This window comes from Bos javanicus, chromosome 24 (genome assembly GCF_032452875.1).
Source record: "Bos javanicus breed banteng chromosome 24, ARS-OSU_banteng_1.0, whole genome shotgun sequence".
Lineage (NCBI taxonomy): Eukaryota > Metazoa > Chordata > Mammalia > Artiodactyla > Bovidae > Bos > Bos javanicus.
The window spans coordinates 46,720,069-46,746,664 of NC_083891.1; the positions used below are offsets into that span (position 1 = coordinate 46,720,069).

The following is a 26,596-nucleotide window of genomic DNA, read 5'->3' on the forward strand; positions in this document are numbered from 1 at the left end:
ATCAGCCATAATTATACATACATCCCCTCCCTCCCGAGTTTCCCCTTCTTCCCCCCATGCCATCCCTCCAGGTCATCACAGAGCACCAGACGGCTCCCTGTGCTAAACGGCACTTCTCACCAGCTGTCCTTCTTGCAGCTGATACAGCTGCGTGCGTACGTTGATGCTTGTTTCTCCATTTGTTCCACTCTCCCTCCACCACTGTGTCGACAAGTCCATTCTCTACGTCCTCATCTCCATTCCTTCCCTGCAAACAGATTCTTCAGCACCATTTTTTAGATTCCATATACGTGCATTAATATCCTATATTTTGTGTTTCTCTTTCTGACTTACTTCACTCTGTATAACAAGCTCTAAGTTCATCTACCTCACTAGAACTGACTCAGATTCATTCTTCTTTACGACTAAGTAATATTCCCTTGTAGGTATACACCACATCTTCTTTACCCATTCATCTGTCGATGGACATCTGGGCTGCTTCCATGTCCTGGCTATTGTCAGTAGTGCTGCTGTGAACACTGGAGTACATGTGTCTTTTTTGATTATGGTTTTTGCATCGTACATACCCAGTGGTGGGGTTGCTGGGTCATATGGTAGATTTATTCCTGGTGTTTTAAGGAATCCCCATACTGTTCTCCATAATGGCTATATCCGTTCTCATTTTACATTCCCACCAACCGTGGAGGGTTCCCTTTTCTCCACATCTTCTCCAGCATTTATTGTTTGTAGATTTTTTGATGATGGCCGTTCTGCCTGGTGTAAGGTGATGCCTCATTATACTTTTGATTTGCATGTCTCTAATAATTAGTGATGTTGAGCATCTTTTCATGTGTCTACTGGTCATACATTCACTTTTTGCCTATGTCACAATATTTTGTCAACACGGAAGCACCAAGGCTCTGTCCATTCTAGGCCATTTGAAATCATGTTACATATTGGTTGAAGGCAGGTGTCTCCTCTAAGAGGTAATTTAAGATCTAAGACTCCGTAGTCTATATGATTAGTCAGTTACTATCAGACTATCTCCCTAAATATACTTATTATAGTAAAAATACCTGCCATAGGAGAGAGCATCTGACTGCGTTTGCGTGGATTTCCCCCCGCCTCGCCCCCAGTACTCCCATCATTGGGGGCTTTGCTTTCAGCTGGTTGTAAAGACTAGACAGCCCCTTCCAGGGAACCAGCTGGTAGAGCCATTGAGTTGTGCTCATTGCTTACTGCTGACAAACCTTTGTGCAGAGTGACTCACTAAACAGGAAGAAAAACAGAAAAACGAGACTCCACGTTTGGTTTACACCAGTGGCGGTGAGGTCAGTGTTGTTGTTGTTGTTCGGTCACTAAGTCATGTCTGACTTTGCGACCCCATGGACTGTAGCACGCCAGGCTTCCCTGTCCTTCACCATCTCCTGGAGTTTGCTCAGACTCATGTCCATTGAGTCGATGATGCCATCCAGCCATCCCATCTTCTGCCTCCTCATTCTCCTCCTGCCCTCAATCTTTCCCAGCATCAGGGTCTTTTCCGATGAGTTGGTGCTTCGCATCACGTAGCCAAAATATTGAAGTTTCAGCTTCTGCATCAGTCCTTCTAATGGATATTCAGGGTTGATTTCCTTTAGGATTGACTGGTTTGATACTAAACAGGAAGAAATACAGAAAGCAAGACTACATGTTAGGTTTACAGCAGTGGCGATGAGGTCAGTGTGCCACATGGCTTTTGCTGTGTAACAGACCACCCCAACAGTTAGTGCCTTAGAGCCACAATCATTTCCTTGTTTGCAGCAGTTCTGTGGGTGGGCATTTGGGGCTGGGCTCGGCAGGGCCAGCTTACGCTTTTCCGCGTGACCTTGGTTGGGCTCACTCACATGTTTGGGGTATCAGCCAGTCTGTCTGGAGAAGATGGAGAGCCTGGCAAAGCTGGGGTCACCAGGGCACCTGAGACCTCTCTCTGCCTCTCATCCTCCAGCAGGAGAGCCCAGTCTTGTTCACGTGGTGTCATCGAGTTCCCAGACGGAAGCAAGAAAGGGCCCAATTGCTGAGCCTTTCCCATGTCTCTTTTCATATACCTTATATTTTCAAGTCTCTTCTTCTACCTGCTAATGCCCCACTGGCCAAATTCATGAGGCCAAGTCCAGATTCAAGTGGTGGAGAAATATCCTCTGCCTCTTGATGGACAGGGAGGCCTGGTGTGCTGCAATTCATGGGGTCGCAAAGAGTCGGACACGACTGAGCGACTGAACTGAACTGAACTGAACTTGATGTAGCAGCTGCAAATAATTAGTGGCCAGTTTTGGTGATCTCCTGCAGTCAGGATTACGAATTTGCTTTCTTGAATAACCTATTTATTCTTACCCCTGAGACCTTGCAGCCCCTGATTTTTGTATGCTTCTATTCAAATGAGACAAAATCAGTCCATTTGGACTGTCTTTCCTTTCTTCCTTCCTGTGTTCAGACACATGGGGGAGGAACTACAGTGGTGGTCAGAGGAAGTAGAAAGGTATTCCCTGCTTCCTCTGAGTAGCTCCATTGTTCAAGTCTTCTTGTGCAAAAGGCTAGAGCATTCATTGAGACTCTCTGGATGTGTTGTCGCCATGGTATTTGAAGTTCCATACAATGTCAAGATTTTGAATTAGTGTCAGCAAGAAGCTAATAGCTAGTTATGATTTTACTGTTTCTTTTCCTTCTCTCTTGTCCTTTACCAACTCCAGATGGTTTGAATTTGAACTAACAGGAGAGATTCACTGAAGTCCATGCGTGTCCTGTTTGGAGTCGGTGTCTCATTATGTCTTGTGCATTGCACGTTCTCAGCTTCCAAATCAGGCTTCACCATAACGTTGAACTTTACTCACATACACCTTTCTATATTGGTTTTAAAAAGTTGGCGTCTTATAGAGCGCACCTGCTTCACAACATTCAAAAGACTGCTCGAACTCGGGGGGAAACCGTTACTTGCATGTGAGCAGTGACTACAGCAATGGAGGGGATAGTACCTATACATGCCTTTCTTCTCCTTAAAATAACTGCTCTTTTAAAAAGCAAAACATTTCGGCTGTGTATCCTATCAAGAGTGAAAGTCAAATCGAGATAAACTAGATACTCGTGTGTGTGTGTATACAGAGAGGGAGAGAGCCAGTCTTAAAAAAGGAGGGGCTGGCCCAGAGTTGCGTGTGTTTCACCCTAGCTCCCCTAGCTTGCCTGAGCTGTGGGTGTGCAGGCTGCCCTGCAGGTACCAAACCTCATTATTGTTCCTTGCTCCCACAGTACCCACAGCTGTTTACAGGAATTCTTTCCCCCTGGAAAGGACTGCTACTCTATGGACCTCCAGGTAAAGGAATCTTTCTTCTGTGATCTTGGTGTGAAGCGAGTGTGCAGAGGATGAGTGGCCCATCTGTCTTCCCTTCAGGACTGGGGCAGCGTGCGCTGTGTACCCCCTCCTGTGCTGCTTGTGTGACTGTCTTGTGTCTGTCAGCAGAGGGATGGAGTTCGAGGGTCGCTCATGTTTTACCCACATGTGTCTCCAGGTACAGGAAAGACTTTACTGGCCAAAGCTGTGGCTACGGAATGCAAAACCACCTTCTTTAATATTTCTGCATCTACCATTGTCAGCAAATGGAGAGGGGACTCAGAAAAGCTTGTTCGGGTAGGGTTTCTTGATTTTGTTTCTTTAGAATTCTGGCAGAAGACAGTGGTACAAAATGATGACAGTGGTCTTATTTGTTCTTAAGCGATTTAAGTGTTCAAATATATCCTGGACCTTAATGACCAAAAGCCCGGGAGGTGGACTGACTACTATGAAGCTGCTAGCGGTGCCCCTATCAGCAAACATGATCTCCCTTCTTTTGGGAATTTGGCCAACAGCCCCTTTTTGATTCACGTGACATACAAATAGAACCATGAAAAAAATTGTCTCTGTAGTGGCCTATTTTTCTTTTATTCAAGAAACATTTATTATTAAGCATGTTCAGTATATTCAGTTAAGATTTACTGAGAGGCTACCGTGGTATGCTTGTCCTTATACTAGATACTCTAAGGAAGAATCAAGAAACTTAAAACTTACTCTTTCAGATGCTCCAACCAGCTTTCCTCCACAGTGCCATAGGCTGTAGGGATTTTTTTTTTTTTATTCCCTTAGGAGATTGTTTTTATCTTTATATCATTTCTAAGAGTATATGGTATATGTTTTTAAAAATATTTATTTATTTTTAATTGATTGATGATTGGCTTATAATATTGGTTTGATTTCTGTCATACATCCACATGAATTAACCATGAAAATGAAAGTTGCTCAGTCGTGTCCAACTCTCTGCGACCACATGGACTGTAGCCCACCAGGCTCCTCTGTCCATGGAATTCTCCAGCCAGAATACTGGACTGGGTAGCCTTTCCCTTCCCCAGGGGATCTTCCCAACCCAGGAATCATACCCAGCTCTCCCGCATTGCAGGCAGATTCTTTACAGCTGAGCCACAAGGGAAGCCCAAGAATACTAGCGTGGGTAGCCTATCCCTTCTCCAGTGGATCTTACAACCCAGGAATCAAACTGGGGTCTCCTGCATTGCAGGCAAATTCTTTACCAACTGAGCTATCAGGGAAGCCATAGGTGTACATATGTCTCCTCCCTCTTGAATCTCCATCCCACCTCCCGCCCATTCCCACCCCTCTAGGTTATTACAGAGCCCCAATTTGAGTTCCCTGAGTCATACAGCAAATTCACATTGGCTGTCTATTTACATATGTTAGTGTATATGCATCCATCCTACTCTCCCCCATTTGTCTCACCTTCTCCCCCATTTGTCTCGCCCTCTCCCTCTTCTTCCCCACCCTTGTCCATGAGTCTTTTCTCTATGTCTGCATCTGCATTGCTGTTCTATGAACAGATTCATCAGTACCATCCTTCTAGATGACATATATATGTGTTAATATAGGATTTTTTTTTCCTCTTTCTGACCTACTTCACTGTATAATAGGCTTTAGGTTCATCCACCTCATTAGAACTGACTGACATGTGTTCCTTTTTACGGCTGAGTAATATTCCATTGTATGTATGTACCACAGCTTCTTTATCCATTCATCCGTCAATGGACATCTAGGTTGCTTCTAAGTCTTGGCTATTGTAAGTAGTGCTGCAATTAACATTGGGGTATATGTGTCTTTTTCAGTTTTGATTTCCTCAAGGTAATGCCTAGAAGTGGTATTGCTGGGTCACATGGTGTCTTTATTCCTAGTTTTTAAAGGAATCTCCATACTGTCTTCCATAGTGGCTGTATCAATTTACATTCTCACCAGCAGTGTAGGAGGGTTCCCTTTTCTCCACACCCTCTCCAGCACTTGTTTGCGGATTTTTTGATTCTGGCCATTCTGTCTGGGGTGAAGTGATATCTCATTGTAGTTCTGATTTGCATTTCTCTAATAATGAGTGATGTTGAGCATCTTTTTATATGTTTATTACCACCTGTATGTCTTCTTTGGAGAAATATCTGTTTAGGTCTTTTGCCCACTTTTTGATTGGGTTGTTTGTTTTTCTGGTATTGAGTTTATGAGTTGCTTATATATTTTGGAAATTAATTATCTGTCACTTGTTTAATTTGCTATTATTTTCTCCCATTCTGAGGGTTGTCTTTTCACCTTGTTTATAGTTTCTTTTGCTGTGTAAATGCTTTCAAGTTTAATTATGTCCCATTTATTTATTTATTTTTGTTTTTATTTCCATTCTAGGAGGTGGGTCATAAATGATCTTGCTATTATTTATGTTATACAGTGTTCTGCTTATGTTTTCGTCTATGAGTTTTATAGTTTTTGGTCTTACATTTTGGTCTTTAATATATTTCAAGTTTATCTTTGTGTATGGTGTTAGGGACTAGATCTGATAGACAAAGTGGCTGATGAACTATGGATGGAGGTTCGTGACATTGTACAGGAGACAGGGATCAAGACCATCCCCAAGATAAAGAAATGCAAAAAAGCAAAATGGCTGTCTGAGGAGGCCTGACAAATAGCTGTGAAAAGAAAAGAAATGACAAGCAAAGGAGAAAAGGAAAGATATACCCATTTGAATGCAGAGTTCCAAAGAATAGCAAGGAGAGATAAGAAAGCCGTTCTCAGTGATCAATGCAAAGAAATAGAGGAAAACAATACAATGGGAAAGACTAGAGATCTCTTCAAGAAAATTAGAGATACCAAGGGAACATTTCATGCAAAGATGGGCTCAATAAAAGACAGATATGGTATGGACCTAACAGAAACAGAAGATATTAAGAAGAAGTGGCAAGAATACACAGAAGAACTGTACAAAAAAGATCTTCACAACACAGATAATCACAATGGTGCAATCACTCACCTAGAGCCAGACATCCTGGAATGTGAAGTCAAGTGGGCCTTAGGAAGCATCACTACGGAACAAAGCTAGTGGAGGTGATGGAATTCCACTTGAGCTATTTCAGATCCTAAAAGATGGTGCTGTGAAAGTGTTGCATTCAATATGTCAGCAAATTTGGAGAACTCAGCAGTGGCCACAGGACTGGAAAAGGTCAGTTTTCATTCCGATCCCAAAGAAAGGTAATGCCAAAGCAAGCTCAAACTACCACACAATTGCACTCATCTCATATGCTAGTAAAGTAATGCTCAAAATTCTTCAAGCTATGCTTCAACAGTACATGAACTGTGAACTTCCAGATGTTCAAGCTGGTTTTAGAAAGGGCAGAGGAACCAGAGATCAAGTTGCCAACATCTGCTGGATCATCAAAAAAGCAGGAGAGTTCCAGAAAAATATCTATTTCTGCTTTATTGACTATGCCAAAGCCTTTGACTGTGTGGATCACAATAAACTGTGGAAAATTCTGAAAGAGATGGGAATACCAGACCACCTGACCTGCCTCTTGAGAAACCTGTATGCAGGTCAGGAAGCAACAGTTAGAATTGGACATGGAACAATAGACTGGTTCCAAATAGGAAAAGGAGTACGTCAAGGCTGTATATTGTCACCCTGTTTATTTAACTTACATGCAGAGTACATCATGAGAAACTCTGGGTTGGAAGAAGCACAAGCTGGAATCAAGATTGCCAGGAGAAATATCAATAACTTCAGATATGCAGATGACACCACCCTTAGGACACAAAGTGAAGAAGAACTAAAGAGCCTCTTGATGAAAGTGAAAGAGGAGAGTGAAAAAGTTGGCTTAAAGCTCAACATTCAGAAAATTAAGATCATGGCATCTGGTCCCATCACTTCATGGGAAGTAGATGGGGAAACAATGGCAACAGTGGTTGACTTTATTTTTTTGGGCTCCAAAATCACTGCAGATGGTGATTGCAGCCATGAAATTAAAAGACGCTTACTCCTTGGAAGGAAAGTTATAACCAATCTAGACAGCATATTAAAAAGCAGAGACATTACTTTGTCAACAAAATAGTCAAGGCTATGGTTTTTCCAGTGGTCATGTATGGATGTGTGAGTTGGACTCTAAAGAAAGCTGAGCGCCAAAGAATTGATGCTTTTGGACTGTGGTGTTGGAGAACTCTTGAGAGTCCCTTGGACTGCAAAGGAGATCCAACCAGTCCATCCTAAAGGAGATCAGTCCTAGATGTTCATTGGAAGGACTGATGTTGAAGCTGAAACTCCAATACTTTGGCCACCTGATGTGAAGAGCTGACTCATTGGAAAAGACTCTGATGCTGGGAGGGATTGGGGGCAGGAGGAGAAGGGGTTGGCAGAAAATAAGATGGTTGGATGGCCTCACCGAGTCAATGGACATGAGTTTGGGTAAACTCTGGGAGTTGGTGATGGACAGGGAGGCCTGGCATGCTGAGGTTCATGGGGTTGCAAAGAGTCAGACACAACTGAGTGACTGAACTGAACTGATGGTGTTAGGAAGTATTGTAATTTAATTCTTTTGCACATAGTTATCCAGTTCTTCCAGCACAGCTTATTAAAGAGGCTATTTTTTTCCCGTTGTATATTCCTCTTTTATGACAACAAAAACATGATGACCCAAAACCTATGGGATGCAGAAAGAGCAGTTCTAAAAGGGAAGTTTATAGCAGTACAACCCTACCTCAAAAAAACAAGAAAAACATTAAATGGATAATCTAACTCTACATCTAAAGCAGCTGGAAAAAGAAGAACCAAAAAGTCCCAAAGTCAGAAGAAGGAAAGAAATCATAAAGATCAGAGCAGAAATAAATGAAAAAAAAAAGAGAAAAAACAATAGTAAAGATTAATAAAACTAAAAACTGGTTCTTTGAGAAGATAAACAGCATTGACAAACCATTAGCCAGACTCATCAAGAAAAAGGTGGAGAAAAATCAACAAAAAAGGAGAGGTTACAACAGACAATATAGAAATGCAAAGGATTGTAAGAGACTATTATGAACAACTATATGCTAATAAAATGGACAATTTAGAGGAAATGGACAGATTCTTAGGAAAGTTCAAGCTCCCAAGACTGAAACAGAAAGAAATAGAAAGTCTGAACAAGCTGATTACAAAGTCTGAAGTCAAAACCGTGATCAAAATCTCCCAAAAAACAAAAACTTAGGACCAGATGGCTTCACAGGGGAATTCTATCAAACATTTAGAGAAGAGCTAATCCCTGCCCTACTGAAAGTCTTCCCAAAAATTGCAGAGGAAGGGACACTCACAAACTCATTCTACAAGGCCACAATTACCCTGATACCAAAACCAGACAAAGATATCATGAAAAAAGAAAGTTATAGGCCAATATCAATGATGAATACAGATGCAAAAATCTTCAACAAAATTCTAGCATGCAGAATTTAACAACCCATTAAAAAGATCATATACCATGATCAAGTTGGGTTTATCCCAGGGATGGAAGGATACTTCAATATACACAAATCAATTAATGTGATACACTGTATTAACAAATTAAAAAATAAAAACCCCATGATAATCTCAATAGATGCATAAAAAGCTTTTGACAAAATTCAGCACCCATTTATGGTAAAAACTCTTCAAAAAATAGGCTTAGAAGGAACCTACCTTAACATAATAAAGGCCATATACCACAAACGCAGAGCAAACATTCTCAGTGGTGAGTAACTGAAGACGTTCCCTCTGAGGTCAGGATGTCCATTCTCACCACTATTATTCAACATAGCTTTGGAAGCCCAGTTACAGCTATCAGAGAAGAGAAAGAAAGAAAAGAAATCCAGAGTCTAAAGGAAGAAGTAAAACTCTCACTATTTGCTGATTACATGATACTGTATATAAAAACCCTAAAAATACTATCAGAAAATTACTAGAACTAATCAGTGAATTTAGTAAAGTTGCAGGATACAGAATCAGTATACAGAAATCACTTGCATTCCTGTATACTAACAATGACAAATCAGAAAGAAATTAAGGAATCAATCCCATTTACCATAGTATATGGTATATTTTATATTATAAAAGTTTATTATACCTTCCAGTCACCTTAAGAAAATACTTGTTTTGATTTACGCCTCAATGTAAGGTGGGTCCTGCTCAGAAATCCTGTTAAACTATTGCACTCTGTTGGGTGACTGATAAGTAATCAATACAAAGTGAATGTAAATATATTTTCTGAAAAAAGATTCCTTTAAAATATACACTTAAGTTACATTTCCATAGAGAGGCTCATCTTCAAAATATTATGGCTTATTTGAAAGTGATCATAAAATATTTTTAAAAGATTGATTTACTTAAAATACCTAAAATAACCTATTTATTACTTTTTGATTGTCCTCAAGTTACTTCAAAAGTTTATCACCCGTATCAGATTGTAATTTTTGGAAATCTATGTTGACATCTTCTGTTTCATTGTTCTTCATCTGGAGTCTAACTCAGTGCCAGATGGGATTTAAATTTAATGCTCCTAAATTTATGGGTTTTGTTTGATTCTAGTTAGCTAGATTTCAATTAGCTTAAATCCAACTAACTAGAATTGTTATCAGCCTGAAGACTTCTTTTTAACATTACATTTCTATGGGCTGAGGAACAGCAAAACTTACAAGGTGCCCTCAGAATCAGCTTCAAATCAGTGAGCAAAAAACACTGTAAGGTGTTCAGAGAAAAGATTCCATCAGATTCCTTGGACAGGACTCACCTAAGCAGAAGAAAAAATTCAGGTGTTTATGAATATGGATTTTCTTGTTCAGTGTTGAACAGCCAGAAAAGTCATTTAACTAGAATGCTCCATTCTCTGGGAGCGTTTTATTTAACTCCAATTTTCCTCTGCTTCAGGAAGACTTCTGAGAATGAGGAAAGAATTCCACCCTCAATTTCTCCCCTTTCCTTTACCAAACATTTTAAAAGTTGTCTTTAAAACAATATTGATAGTAAAAAGACGCCTGAGCTATCTTTCCAGAGGAAACCATAACAGTTGCTGGTACAGCTTTCCAGAGCATTTATTTATATTTACATTAACCTCAACAACCATATCTCTATTTTCCCTTCCTTTTAAAATACAAGTAGGAACATAGTACATATGCTCTTCTGTACCTTGTGATTTTTCTTCTCACTTAACAGTGTAACTTGGATATTGCTCTACAGTTTTATAGACAGACCTAACATGGTTTTTATATGTCTGCATGACATTTCATTGCATGGTTGAAAGCAAAATGTGTTTAACCAGCCTTTTCTCAGTGGACATTTACGTTGCTCCCAGTCTCTTGCTATTATGAAGAAAGCTCTCTCTGCTCCTGTCTGCACGTGGTGTAGTGTAGGACAGTTTTTTTGAAGTAGAGTCACTGGATCAGAAGGAAGGAAAACCACTGATTGACAAATTCCCTGCCGACAGGGCTGCATCCCTTACACTCTCGTCAGTGCGTGTGTGTTGGTTTCCACAGCCAGCACCACGTAGCACCCAGATGTAAAAGTCTTTGCCAGTCTGATAGTGAAAGTAATATTTCAGTGCTCAGATTTGCATTTCTTGCATTCTGAATGAATTTGAACATCTTTTTATAGGTTTAGAAGATATTCATATTTCTTTCTGTGAAATACATTTTTATTTTGGATATTAAAAATAATTCAAAAGGAAAACAGAGTCAGCTTGTAGTGCAGGAGATGCAAGAGACCCTGGTTCGATCCCTGGGTGGAGAAGATCCTGGAGAAGGAAAGGGCTACACATCCCAGTATTCTTGCCTGGAAAATTCCTTGGACAGAGGAGCCTGGCGGGCTATGGTCCATAGGGTCACGAAGAGTCGGACATGACCCAACAACTAGGTGTGCACACAATCAGACAACCTGGAAGGAACCTATCGTCTGTGCTTTCTGAAATTCCTCTATTTTCTGAGCTCCTGGTAAGAGCCACACCTGGCAAATCTTGGTCATGCTCTCAAGATTCTCATTGTGAAGCTTTCAGATAAAGAAAGCCCCTCAAGACCTTCACCTAAAGCAGAGATGCTTTCCTACCATTTGCTTCTCTTTCTACTCCAATTAAGGAGTTATTTATAGGGAACCCTTTTGTTGCTCCCTTCCCTCCTAATGTTTAGGCCTCTGAGGAGTTGATGCTATTGAGTAGTTGAGTGGTCTCGTTAGCAAATGCACACACCTGTTGGTGCTTACATCTTTCAATGTTTCACCGCCATGCCCCACCCCATTGCATGATTTAACTTCCTCCAAGTACTTATGAAAAATTTTAGACTAATGCTTCCCGAGTGCTTACCCAGGATTCCTCATGTTCTCTGGCCATGGGAGAGTAGTGGTCCACGTGGAGACGTGGGCTTCAAATGTGGTTCTCCTTCCAATGGGATGTTTGGTCTTATTGAACCTGATGGCCTCTCTGCAATTTGGGGAGTCCTTAAAATGTGTATGGTTCCAAAAGAGTCCATTTTTTATTGGGTAGGTTGCTACTGCTGTAATTATCCTTAGTATCAGGTCTATTTGAACTTTTCTATTTGTGACAGGAAGAGAGATTACCTGCCTCTAATGAGGTGGTCTCTCTTGTCTGTCTAAAGAGCATTTGTGATGAGTGTCCCAGCATTGACACTGTTCTTGGAAGCTCCTTGGGCTGAGCCAGTTGTCCTGGCCACATAAAATAGGATTCTGTGAAAGGAAAACACTAGTGCATATGAGCATGGAAGGGGCGCTAGCGGTAAAGAACCCATCTGTCCGTGAAGGAGACATAAGAGACGTGGGTTCAATCCCTGGGTTGGGAAGATCCCCTGGAGAAGGGAATGGCGACCCACTCCAGTATTCTTGCCTGGAGAATCCCATGGACAGAGGAGCCTGGCAGGCTATGGTCCATAGCGTTGCAAAGAGTTGGACACAACTGAAGCGACTTAGCACGCACACACATAAACAGGCAGGGACCACACACACAGCAGTGGTGAAGGTGAGGCTGTGCCCATTCAGTGACAGCGAGGCCTGAAAAGACGACTGGCTACTACTACGAAAACCACAGTCTGGCCTCTTCTGAGCCCTTCCCCTCTTCTTTACTCTGTGATGGTTTGCTAGTACTAATTGACATGGAGAATAAATCCCCTATGCCTATTTAAGAACATCTATTCTTTTCTAAATCTCTAATGCTTTCTCTGATCAACCAGGGAAAAACTGTATATGGTGCTCAAGCGATCAGTTTCAGGGTTTTTTGAAAAAAGGTATAGTTTCTTATACTCCTTTCCTCACCACCACATCTCCCTCTAGAGCTCTTGAGTTTGTTTTTGTACGTCTGTTCTTTTGCTGGTTGTTTTACCGTTCCTGTTCAGTCTATAATATTTTACTCTGGAGTGGAACATTTTATTCAATCGGGAATTGCCTCGAAGTACCTGAGCCTACCAAAGAGCAGTGTGGGGGGTCCTGGGGAGTAATTTGGGGAGCAGAAAAGGGCAGAATTCTTCAGCCCTGTTACTCACAACTGGAACTCTATTTTTTTTCTGCAGTTCTTTCTTCCGAGAATAACCTTCTTATTGTCCCTAAATGTTAAGCAAAAAAAATTGTTACATGATTTTATATCTTCTACGGCTTTGTGTCCATATAGAACACGTCATTGGCAGGGGGTCTCAAGGGTTAACTGACTGACTGGAAGTTCAGGAACTGAGTTTTACCTTAAGCTCTCCCACTTATAATTAGTAACCTTGAGCTCACCACTTACTCTCTCTGACTCTCATTTTATCAGCTGATAGATGCAAATAATTGGACCATCCAACCCCATGGGGTAGTGCTAGGGAGAAATAACTAATGATTATAAGGTTGTTGTGAGCTAAAGTGCAGCATAGATGCTTAATATTACAGCCATCCTAATCTTTTAATCTCTGGGGCCATCTGAGAACTTTAAGTATATGGATTTGAACATGTTGGTTTTCTCCCACCCAGGTGTTATTTGAACTTGCCCGCTATCACGCCCCCTCCACCATCTTTCTGGACGAGCTGGAGTCAGTGATGAGCCAGAGAGGCACGGCTCCTGGGTAACAGACCGGGGTTTTTTTTGGTCCTCACTTTTCCCCTCCTGTAAGTGTGTTTGATGGTCGGAAGCCCATCGACATTTACCAGCAGAATGAGCCTATTAATAAGCCCACAAATTTTCTGCAGACACACGGAAAGGTCTTTAAATTAGATCCTGTTAACTGAATAGCTGATTTAAGTAGTTTTTATAACCGGAGGAAATGTCCTCCTCCCTTCCCCCCTTCCCCACAGAGTGGTTTTCAGGCCCAAAGATCATCTAGCCCCTGATCCCAGGCCGCCATAACCGTTCTGCTAGCTCAAAATAGCTGCCTGTAAGAGCCTCCGCTGGAGCCAGAGGGGCTGCCTGTGGGGAGCGGGGCTGCCCAGGGCCGAGTCTGGAGAGGAGGCCCTTGATAAGGTGTGTGAGGCTGGGGAAGTCACCGCTTCTCTGTGACACCAGACTGCGGCTCAGCCTGACCGATTGTGAACATGTCACACACGTTATCTCTAAAGATTAAGTGTCCACTAGGGTCCCCAGCCAGAAAGCCCACATCTCAGACTGTAATGAGGCTCTCCCTCTGTGTGTGTGTGTGAGTGGTGTTTTAAGAGTTATTTTCTTTTGAAACATTTTACTAATCTTGGTATCCCTGGCTTGAAAAAACAGGTCTCAGGGAAATCTCAACACAGCTGCATTTATTGATAGCCTCCAATGGTCTGTCATCAAGACAAAATTGATAGTAATAAAAAGCAAATAATTATCTTGTTGGAAGTATAACTAGAATTTAATTTATGAAATTTTACTTATGAAGAACCATTTCCCCAGTAGAGAGAAACAGCCATCAAGATGTACCCAGGATGCTCAGGCTGCGACTATTTCTATGGCTTACAGGGTGCTAGTCAGCCCTGGACTGGGTGCTCTGTCCCTCCAAAGGGGCCCGACGGGAGAGGCAGCTGCGGCGGGGCCTAGCGAGGACCCCACTGGAGTGCCCTAATGGCACTCGTCTGCACGGCCCCACGCACGCAGCCTGCCTTCCGCAGTGACTCTCACCCTTATATGCAGTCTGTCTGCCTCCGTCCCCAGGGTTCCCCATAGCTGTGACTGAGCTGATTTGGAAACTCTTCCTCTATATTGAGCATGTCAGTTTCCTCCTCTGGAAGTTAAATACTAAAACTGGAGGCTTCAAAGGATCAGGGAACAAGGGCAGGTGCTCTGAAGACTTTGGGGGTCATATTATGTTAAAAGAGTAGTAATTGTGTGTTGCTGCTAAGTCACTTCAGTCGTGTCCGACTCTGTGAAACCCCATAGACAGCAGCCCACCAGGCTTCCCTGTCCTTGGGGTTCTCCAGGCAAGAACACTGGAGTGGGTTGCCGTTTCCTTCTCCAATGCATGAAAGCGAAAAGTGAACGTGAAGTCGCGCAGTTGTGTCTGACTCTGTGCAACCCCATGGACTGCCGCCTACCAGGCACCTCCATCCATGGGATTTTCCAGGCAAGAGTACTGGAGTGGGGTGCCATTGCCTTCTCCAAATTATGTGTTAATACTAGATAAATATATAACTCTACCGTGAGACTGGCTTTTCTCTGAGGTAGAAAGGGGCACAGTTCCTAAAAAAACCCAAGAAGCCTAATTTGGACTGCCAGCATGTACGTGCAGAGATGAGATGAGACCCTGAGGGTTGTGTTGTGCTAGAAAGGCCTTTTATTGTCCTTTAACTTGATCTACATGAGAACTTGCTGGAGTCGGCCAGGCTTAGAGCCATTTCGATTGTGCAGGTCCTCTGGTGTCCTGAGGATGGCCTCAGGCAGTGGGGGTGGTGGGGACACTGGAGGGTGAATTTGCACAGAAAACAGCCTCTAACCCGTTTTCCATGCTGTGCACGGAAAGCCTAGTTTCCCTGTTGTTCTCTCGTCTCTTATTAGAAGAGAAGGAAACAGATTGTGTTGTAGCTCATCTCTCTTCTTGGACAGTTTATATCCATAGATTACACTAAACAATAATGTGTGTAATATACTCTCATGCCTGTTGTATAAATGAAAATGATTATTCTCAATGAAGCTTTTTTTTTTTTTTTAAAGGGTAGATGATACTGCAGGTCGGTACAGCCGGGCTGCCTTTTTTAAATCTACTAGTTCCATGGTCTCCCTCTGTTACTTTCCGGTTCATTGCCAACCTTTGGTTTTCTTTTCGGTATCTTCATTATATTCATTTACTTCCTTTCTGGTACTGTTTGAAAAGAGTTCCAACTGCTCATTTCCCCCAGCCTTGGGGTGAGCAGCTCCTGAGGACGTGGCAGGGCAGGGGTTATTGTCCGAGGGGAACTCAGTCTGCAGTCTCCGCGTCCTTACTGTGAGCGGAAGCAAAGACTCTGCCTCCTGGGAGCGCCTCACCTCCTTGTCTTTCTCTAGGGGAGAGCATGAAGGCAGCCTGAGGATGAAGACGGAGCTTCTGGTGCAGATGGACGGGCTGGCTCGTTCCGAGGATCTCGTGTTTGTCTTAGCAGCCTCCAACCTGCCGTGGTAAGAGATCCAGAGAGCACATTCTGAATGCATTTTCAGGAGCCACTGAGCCGGTGTGGATATCATATTGATCGCTTCAGGCAAAGTCTCCTTGTTTGGTTCCAGCCCTGGAAGGTTAAGCTGAAGGCTCTCCTGGACCAAGTCCTCAATCCTTGCTACTTGGATTGTGAAAGAATTTGCCTGAACTGAAGGAACATAGGTCAGGGCTACCACTGACTATTTAAAATGGACATTCTGAGCCAAATTATTTACTGTGTTTAAGCAGGGCTTTGGCAGAGAACCATAAAATACTAAAGTCTCCAGGACTCAAGAATATTCCAGAAATAATATGTTTGGATTTTAACTGTGTTAAATTTAAACTTTTTTTGAGTTATGAGGAAAATCTTTAATATTGTGCAGTAAATATGAAGCTAAATAATTTCTAATTGAAACTATAATCTACTCAGAGAGTCTGTTATTCAAACTATCCCAGAGTGATATAAGAACAATTCTAGAAGTAGAATTGGGAAATAAGAGATGTTGACTAGAGAAAAATAATTTCGACTTGGAGAGAATATTTAAAAAAATAATTATAATCCCTTTATAGTTCTCAAGAATATGTTCACATTGTTTTGAGCTACAGGTGAGACAGGAGACAATAAGGAAAGGCTGCTCTTGCTATTTGCAGAGGAGGCCAAGGTCAAGGGAGGTCAATCCACCCAAAGTCAACAGTCGATTTGCAACAGAGCTTGAACTAGCCACACCCTCTCCCTTCCCATACCTCATCCATTTCTGTTTCTGTATTCAAAGATGCAATGCTTTTGTTTGTACACGCTGATCATCTAGCCTCCTGAAGAAGAAGTCACTGGAGAGAGAGAAGGGTGTTCGTGTGGAGTCTGTTATTTTAACTATATTTATAATTTCAACCCAACTTCGCCACTTCTCAAATTTATGACTTTTCTGATGTGCTAAGGTGATCAGCATTTTACATTGTGAGGAGAAAGGTTTTTATACACAATGTTGAAGTTGAAATCAGAGAGCTATCATATAGGCATGGAGAATCCTTTAGAGAGAGAATCTCCATTCCTTCACCTGTTTGAAACAGGGTTGATCATCATCTCTTTTCTTATGTCCCGGGGGGCCTGTGAGAGCTGGCTGAGGAGGGTGGGTGAAAACTGGACAGCTTCGTGCATGGCTGTGGAAAGGGCTGTGCCTGCCAGGGAGGCGTGGAGAGCCTTCACTCCCAGCGAAACCTAGGGCTTCACTGGGAGGTTATGGTGCTTCCACGGTTTCCCTTGGGCGACCAGTCTTTGGTAAACTCAAATAAAATGGTTCAGAGAGGAAAAATAAAAAGCTGGCAAGCAATCACAAATAAAGAAGCTCAGAAGGGCTTTTCTGAAAGAATTACCTCTCATCATGAAAAAAGTGAAGGTCCATCATGTCAAATGGCAAATGCGTATGTTTTTAAGCTTGAATTCCTTGACATCACAGATTGCAACCCTACCGCATACCTGGGAACTGTCCTACCCACTCTTGAACGTTGCTGGGTTTAAAAAACTTTTTATGATGAAAAATTCTTGACAAACACTAAAGATGAGAGTACAAAGAACTCAACATTTTCCAGTTTCAGAAACTAGCATCTGGCCCAATTGATTTTAATCTATTTCTACCTTCTCTCTTGTTTTGCTGCAATATCTTAAACTATATCCCAGATTCTCATGTTATTGCTCACATATGTATACTTCAGCTTACATCTTAAAAAATAAAGACATTTTCTTACATTATCACAATGTCATTATCAACCCCAACAAAATTAACAATAATTGCTCAATATCATCTAATACCCAGTTTATATTCAGATTTCCCGTACTATTCCAAAAATATCTTTGTACAGTTGGTTTACTGAACTGGTAACCAAACAAAATTTGCATTTTGTAATTGGCTGTTCTCTTATGTATCTTTTAATCTAGAACACACTCTTTCTTCCCCCACCCCTTCCCCACTTGCTATTGACTTGATTGCTAGAGAGGTTGTCCTACAGAGCCTAAACTTTCTGGATGTGGCTCATTGTATCCTCATGGTACTGTTTAGCTAGTTTTCCTTACCCTTAAAATTACTCTAGACTAAAGGTTGGATTGATTAGATTTGATTCAGGACCAGTGGAATTCTAGGGTGGACATACTTCGTAGGTGATGCTGAGTATATGGCATTGCATCGTATGCAGCCGTATATAACACCCTGTCGTCCCACCTTTGGTTATACCAAGGTTGACCCGTGGGCTGAGGTGTGTCAGCCAGGTTCCTCCGCTGTGTAGTTCCCATCAGTGGTTGAAGCATCCGTTGATATCTTTGCCTGAATCGCTTATTTCACTAGAAGTGTGATTCTGTCATGCCTTCTGATTGATAGCTGGAATTATTCTCTACGATAGAACTTTCCCCCATCCAATAGGGTTATTTGATAACCCTGAAATGTAGTTCACCCTAAAAAAGCAGAATTCTTTCTCTTTAACATTTAGAGTCATGTGTTGTGCCCTGGCAACCTCCAGGTAACTGATGAGTCCTGTCTCCCTGTCTCTTTCTCTCTCTCTCCGATCTCATGCCTTGTTTGGTATAACATCATTTGTTTTTTTTAAAGTTTTATTGATATATAACTCACATACCATACACTTTACCCATTTAATGTGTATAACCCCAAAAGAAACCCTATACCCATTAGCAATCATCCCCATCTCCCACTCCCAGCACTAAGCAACCACCTACCTATTTTCTGTTTCTATAGATTTGCCTACTTTTTTACCTGTTAATATGAGTGGAATTATTATGGTAACTCTGTGTTTGATTGGGCTTCCCGGGTAGCTTACCTGGTAAAGAATCCTCATGCAATGTGAGAGAGACCTAGGTTCGATCCCTGGGTTGAGAAGATCCCCTGGAGGAGGGCATGGCAACCCACTCCAGTATTCTTGTCTGGAGAATCCCATGAACAGAGGAGCCTGGTGGGCTACAGGCCATGGGGTTGCAAAGAGGCTGACACGACTGAGTGACTAAGTACACACATGCATATTTACTTGAAGAATGTCCAATCTGTTTTCAAAAGTGGCTGCACCATTTTATACTCCTACTGCTGCTGCTAAGTTGCGTCAGTCGTGTCCAACTCTGTGCGACCCCATAGATAGCAGCCCACCAGGCTCCCCCACCCCTGGGATTCTCCAGGCAAGAACACTGGAGTGGGTTGCCATTTCCTTCTCCAATACATGAAAGTGAAAAGTGAAAGTGAAGTCGCTCAGTCATGTCCAGCTCCTAACGACCCCATGGACTTCAGTGCACCAGGCTGCCTCCTACCCAGGCAAGAGTACACTCCTACTAGCCATGCACTAAGCTTCCAGTTTCACCACATCCTCATCAACACTTGTTATTGTCATTTTGATTGTAGTCATCCTAGGATGAGAAGTGCCGTCTCCTCTCTTTGCTTTGCTTTTCATGGTGACTGATGATAGCATATCGTCTTTGGTGAGATGTCTTTTCAAATCCTTTGTCCATTTTTAAGTTATTGAGTTATAAGATTGGTTTTGTCATGTATCAGATATATGATTTGTAGATATTTTCTCCATTCTTTGGCCACTAGTCTGTCTTCCCTCCCTCCTTCCATCTCTGAATTTTTTTGTTCCTCTCTATCTCTTCATGCCCTTGCTAAACTTCCCATGGCTATCCTATTTCCTAAGCCCCAAGTCTTTCAGAAGACACTGTGACCATTTTTTTGGCACTAGTTCTGTCTATTAGAAATACAGACTTAAAAAAAGTCTAGTAGCCATATTAAAAAATAGCAAAAGAAACATATAAAGTACAATTTTGTTAACATGTTTTATTTAACCCAGTATATCTAAAATATTATTTCCATATATAATCAGTATAAAATTATTGTGATATTTTACATTTTTTTCATATGAAATCTTTGAAATCCAGTGTATACTTTACACTTATGGCCTGTTCCAGTTTGGACTAGCCACATTTCAAGTGCCCAATAGCCACATGTGGTTGGTAGCTACTATATTGGGCAGTGCAAATCCAAGGGTAATTTGTCAGTCCCATACCTCTGTGGTAGAGACTGAGAACTGCCTCCCAATATTTACTTCATCCTTCTAATGTAATAATAGAACCCCAATTTCTGAATTCTGTTTCTTAGTCTTCCTTGCTGTTAGGTGTGGCAAAGCCAAGTTTCTTTGTCATTTTCACAAGATGACCCAGGCTTAATTTTAATATTCTGCTACAGACTTGGAATCAACCATTGATTCACAGAGCCCTGGTTCCCTTCACTGAAAAGTACTGTTTAAAGATCATAGTCCCACAGTTATGGGTGTTCCTTGCTACTGGATTATCATTGATTCGTAGCCTTTTGATTGAGTAGAGCTAAGAAATAGATACCTAGTGTCGAAAGGGGGCAAATAATGAGTTCGTACTAGTATTTTCCATTCAAATTTAAGATTACAAGGTTTTTAGTTAAATTAGTTGATTTTATATTTGTGTCTTTTCTTTGTGAAAATTTTAGTTCTTAACACTGGTATAATTACTATTCACTTTATCCTAATATTGAAAAGCAGAGACATACTTTGCCAACAAAGATCCGTCTAGTCAAGGCTATGGTTTTTCCAGTGGTCATGTATGGATGTGAGAGTTGGACTGTGAAGAAGGCTGAGCGCTGAAGAATTGATGCTTTTGAACTGTGGCGTTGGAGAAGACTCTTGAGAGTCCCTTGGACTGCAAGGAGATCCAACCAGTCCATTCTGAAGGAGATCAGCCCTGGGATTTCTTTGGAAGGAATGATGCTAAAGCTGAAACTCCAGTACTTTGGCCACCTCATGCGAAGAGTTGACTCACTGGAAAAGACTCTGATGCTGGGAGGGGTTGTGGGCAGGAGGAGAAGGGGATGACAGAGGATGAGATGGCTGGATGGCATCACTGACTCAATGGACGTGAGTCTGAGTGAACTCCGGGAGTTGGTGATGGACAGGGAGGCCTGGCGTGCTGCGATTCATGGGGTCACAAAGAGTCGGATACGACTGAGTGACTGAACTGAACTGAACTGAACTGAATATGTAGATATATTTTATATTTGTGTCTATAACAGAATTTTCAGTAGTATTACCAGTACTATCATAAAAGTAGTATTTTTATAAAGAAAATGATACGGACCTGACATAACTAAGATGAAGAGCGCCCTGACATTTGGGGCCAGATAACCCTGCTGTGGGGCCTCCTGTGCACTTTGCCATGCGGAGCAGTGTCCTTGGTCTCTCCCCACCAGAGGCTAGTGGCGTCACCCCCAGTTGTGACAAGCAAAGTATGTCCACAGACTTTGTCAGGTGTTTCCGGGGAGCAAAATCATCTCTAGTTGAGACTCACTGGGTTAATGGGAGGAATGACAGACATTAATTGCATAGAGACAAACTGTCACATCCTCCACAAATAAACTCTTGAGTTTTTGTGTTTTTTTTAAGAAAACCGTAAAATAACTGAACTTGATTTACTTACATGAAAGGTGGCATATTATAGAAATTGTCCTGTATTTTGATTTTTTCCATAACAAAATGTTGGAGATCCTTCCAAATAAGTCCAGAAAGTTCTCCTTCCCATTGTAGCTGCACGTGTTCCATCTTGTTCATATGATAGTTTATCCCACTCACTTACTGATGGGCACTTGGCTATTCCTACTCTTTGCTATTATAAATAACGTTGCAGTGAGGAATGGTACGCATATATATCACTTGGTGTGTTTTTCAGTGTATCTTTGCGGAAGGCTCCTGGAAGTAAAATTGCCAGGTCAGAGGGTTAATGTGCATGAAATTATAATCGAGATTGCCAAACTTCCCTCCATAGAAGTTGTGCATTTTGTATTCCCACCAGTGTCCTGCTTTCATTACTTAACATTATAGTAAGAACATTTCCAATGTCATTAAATAATCCTTGGAAATTGGATTTTGTAATGACTGCCCAAAATTCCCACATGTGAATATACTATAATTTAGTTAATCATTCCTTTCCTGTTGAACATAAATGATGCTCCCAACTTTCTCTATTATAAATAACACTGAAATGAACTTCCTTGAATAAAAATCTTTGACCAAAATCTAGTTATTTCTTGAGGAGAAATTTCTTGCAGTAGGATTGCTGTATCAAAGGGTATAGATTTTTAAAAAGTCCTTTGTTACATATTGCCCAAGTTCTTAAATTAGGAAATAGGATTTTTATCAAACCACCTTACCTGTCTCCTGAGAAACCTGTGTGTGGGTCAAGAGACAACAGTTAGAACAGGATATGGAACAGCAAACTGGTTCAAAACTGGGATATACAGTCAAGGCTGTATATCGTCACCCCGCTTATTTAACTTATATGCAGAGTACATCATGTGAAATTCTGGGCTGGATGAAGCACAAACTAGAATCAAGATTGCTGGGAGAAATATCAATAACTTCATATATGCAGATGATACCACTCTAATGGCAGAAAGTGAAGAGGAACTAAACAGACTCTTGATGAAGGTGAAAGAGAAGAGTGAAGAAGCTGGCTTGAAACTCAGCATTTGAAAAACTAAAATCATGGCATCCAATCCCATCACTTCATGGAAAATAAATGGGGAAAAAGTGGAAACAGTGACAGATTTTCTTTTCTTGGGCTCCACAATCACTGTGGATGGTGACTGTCACCACGAAATTAAAAGACGCTTGCTCCTTAGAAGGAAAGCTATGACAAAGCTAGACAGTGTATTAAAAAGCAGAGACATCACTTTGCCAATGAAGGTCCACCTAGTCAAAGTTATGTTTTTTCCAGTAGTCACATATGAATGTGAGAATTGGACCATAAAGATGGCTGAGTGCCAAAGAATTGATGCTTCCGAACTGTAGTGTTGAAGAAGACTCTTGAGAGTCCCTTGGACTACAAGGAAATCAAACCAGTCTATCCTAAAGGAAATCAACCTTGAATACTCATTGGAAGGACTGATGCTGAAGCTGAAGCTCCAGTACTTTGGCACCTGATGCAAAGAGCTGACTCAGTGTAAAAGACCCTGAAAAGCTTGGAAAGATTGAAGGCAAAAGGAGAAGGGGGCAGCAGAGGACAAAATGGTTAGATAGCATTACCGACTTAAGGATATGAATCTGAGCAAACTCCAGGAGACAGTGAAGAACAGGGAAGCCTGGCGTGCTGCAGTCCACCAGATCGCCAAGAGTTGGACATGACTTAGTGACTGAACAGCAACAAAAATTTTTATCAAGAATATTGGGACATACCTTTATTTTGGCTTTAGATGAGGGAATAAACTTATCTGATAAAAGCAGTCTGCCCTTCTTGGGGAAGTAACTGAATCACACCAAAGTATGTAAAAACCCAGTTGTAAAATCCCCAAAGAAATCCTTTCTGGTTGGTTAGTGGTGTTTCTTATCCACAACATCTTCCAGAGTGCGAGGCCATCGTCTACTGCTTGTTAACTTATCACTTTCCTTAGACAAATCCGTTCTGTCTCAAAGGGCCATCATTTTCTCCCTTCTCACAGGGAGATGACGTGCAGCATCTTTGTTTATTCAGTGCTTCTCCTCCAAGGAGCCCCTTCCTTGAGCTATAGCATCACAGAGAGGAAAAGAAAGAAGCAAGAAATAACAGTTCATCTGTGTTATTTGATGGGTAAATTAGCAATGAGAGGAATAACAAATGTTGCATCTTTAATATTATCACTTAAAGTAATAGCCATGGAAGAAGTGTTTAACAAACACAATTAGGGCTAATTTGACCCGCTTCGACTATTGAGTATTCAAAAACTCAGGCCTGGGAGTCCAGAGGGAAACAAAATACTGAAGAGGGCTATTAAAGTAAATGCGATCTTTAGATGTCTATTTAACTTGATGGTAGTTGGTACAAAGAAGGTACATGTTTGTGTGAAGCATGTTGGAACTCATTTTTTCTTTGTTAAACCCTAGTGAACTTTTTGGCCAACCCAATATTTGCAAAAGGGCTAGACATTTCACTATCCCTCTTAAAAATCATCCACGTGGTATGACCAAATTCTAGATTTTTAAAAGTCCTAAAATGTAGAAGAAAGCATAAGATCTGAAAGGTTTGGAAGGGTTTGTACACTGGGAATGTGCGAAAATGTACCAATGTAAACTGACTTCTTCCCATGTTGGCTCTCTCCTGTCTGGCGTGAGATCTCTACAGAAGTGTACACATGTGATCAAAGAGGTCAGCAGACATAACCCTGGGCTTTCCCCCAATAACTCCATGCATCTGCTGGGTTCCAGGAAGAAACTATGCTCTCTGAGGTCCTACCTTTCAGCCTCATGTCTTGACTGTCATCACCCTCTAGACCAGCATTTCTCCAAGAATGGTTTCCCACAGGGTCAGATCCCCCAAAATGGGATTTCATGGGATCTAATTTAACTCAGAGATACTGAGTTAAACACAGTTCAACTGATTTCCCCATGGCAGGACTTTTAAGTGCCTTCAAGATGCTTTTGTGTGTTCTGACTCTAAGAAAAGCTATGAGAAAGCAGTGCATTCCATATTTATTTGATCCCAGAATCCTTTACCTTAAAGAGCATCTTATAAGATCAATGTTCTATTTGAAAACTTTTTGCAAATAGTGGTTTGCATTAACTCATGCTGATCTGATAATTGCATCTTTCATTGCGATGGCATTCAATCCTACTTGTAGGCATTTAAAATCTTTTGTTTTTAAAAAAGTGACAACAGGCCCAAAATGAAGTCACTCATTCTAAGCCCATGTCATTAAACCAAGACTCAGTCAGTTCAGTTCAGTTGCTGAGTCGTATCTGATTTGTGACCCCATGGATTGCAGTATGCCAGGCTTCCCTGTCCATCACCAACTCCCGGAGTTTGCTCAAACTCATGTCCATCGAGTCAGTGATGCCATCCAACCATCTCTTCCTCTGTCATCCCCTTCTCTTCCTGCCTTCAATCTTTCCCAGCATCAGGGTCTTTTCCAATGTCAGTTCTTCGCATCAGGTGGCCAATACTCTATTGGAGCTTTAGCTTCAGCATCAGTCCTTCCAATGAGTATTCAGGGTTGATTTCCCTTAGGATTGACTGGTTTGATCTCCTTGCAGTCCAAGGGACTCTCAAGAGTCTTCTCCAACACCACAGTTCAAAAGCATCAATTCTTTGGCGCTCAGCCTTCTTTATGGTCCAACTCTCACATCCATACATGACTACTGGAAAAAACCGTAGCTTTGACTAGATGGACCTTTGTTGGCAAAGTAATATCTCTGCTTTTTAATATGGTGTCTAGGTTGGTCATAGCTTTTCTTCTAAGGAGCAAGTGTCTTTGAATTTCATGGCTGCAGTCACCATCTGCAGTGATTTTGGAGCCCAAGAGAATCAAGTCTGTCACTGTTTCCATTGTTTCCCCATTTGTTTGCCATGAAGTGATGGGACCGCATGCCATGATCTTCATTTTCTGAATGTTGAGTTTTAAGCCAACCTTTTCACTCTCTTCTTTCACTTTCACCAAGAGGATCTTTAGTTCATCTTCACTTTCTGCCATAAGGGTGGTGTCTTCTGCATATCTGAGGTTATTAATATTTCTCCCAGCAATCTTGATTCCAGCTTGTGCTTCATCCAGCCCAGCATTTCTCACGATGTACTCTGCATAGAAGTTAAATAAGCAGGGTGACAATATACAGTCTAGACGTACTCCTTTCCCAATTTGGAAACAGTCCATTGTTCCATGTCCAGTTCTACCTGTTGCTTCTTAACCTGCATACAGATTTCTCAGGAGGCAGGTAGGGTGGTCTGGTATTCCCATCTCTTGAAGAATTTTCCACAGTTTATTCATACATAACCTAATTGTAATTTCAACCTCTTCCAGGAATGTAATCTTAACCAGTCAGTCTGGAATTACCTGGTCAGTACTGGTGAGTTAATCTACCAGGTAGACTCTGCTGTTCCCCAAAGGAAGGTGACCTTCCCTAAAACAGCCCACTCTCTGCTCTTCGCTTTCCTGTTGTATCTCCTCCTGCTTATGAAAGTCTTCCATTTTGTACAGCTTTTCAGCGTTCCTTTCTACTTGCTAGGTGAGATGCTCATGGATCCCTGAGTCACTGAACAAGAAGAGTCGGATCTTTAAATTTACTCATTTGAATTTTGTTTTTTAACAATAGTATGTCCATGTCTACTAGTGATCAGATTGTTTTGCTTGAAGTTGCTTCTCTCCATACAAAGTTTCACTAACCCATGCAATCCTGTCGAGTTTTTGATTCTCCACATGTGGCTGTTGGGTGATTCTGACACAACCAGGAAGGAAGCGCGAGGAGCAGGATTTGGTGGGTGCAGCCGGGCAGACCCAGGACTGACCCGGCAGGAGGTTACTGCGAGCACCCTTGGTCTTGACCAGGGTGTTTGGTTTCCTCAGACGTAAATTGATTTCAGCCTGGCCTCCTATGGCATTTGCTTTTGCTTCTTAGGGTGCAGGTTGACATGGGAACTATAATTCTAAGACCATACTTTTTAAAATATAAAATTAACGTAACCATTTTACAGAAAATTTGAGAGCTAGGATAAAATCACTCATAATTTCAGCACTGTGATTTAAGTATTATCATCTTTGTATACATCCTAATGGTGGAAGTGTTTTGGTTATTTGTTATCATTTGTTGCCGGTATATCCTTCTGTGGTAATTTTTTTCCCTGAGAGGGAAGTCATTTTTATAATTTTAGCTGTTTACAAAAAGAGTACATAT

General features: G+C 41.6%; 1 protein-coding gene across 5 annotated transcripts in view; it reads left to right on the forward strand.

The window, feature by feature from the left end:
- The window catches only part of KATNAL2 (katanin catalytic subunit A1 like 2), a 110,685-nt gene that overhangs the window by 74,387 nt on the left and 9,702 nt on the right, over positions 1–26,596 (forward strand). For all 5 annotated transcript variants that reach the window (XM_061400096.1, XM_061400095.1, XM_061400094.1 and 2 more), the window contains 4 exons: positions 3,259–3,322; positions 3,519–3,637; positions 13,290–13,381; positions 15,766–15,876. In XM_061400096.1, coding sequence (XP_061256080.1) covers positions 3,259–3,322; positions 3,519–3,637; positions 13,290–13,381; positions 15,766–15,876 — 386 coding nt within the window. The remainder of the gene's footprint in view (positions 1–3,258; positions 3,323–3,518; positions 3,638–13,289; positions 13,382–15,765; positions 15,877–26,596) is intronic.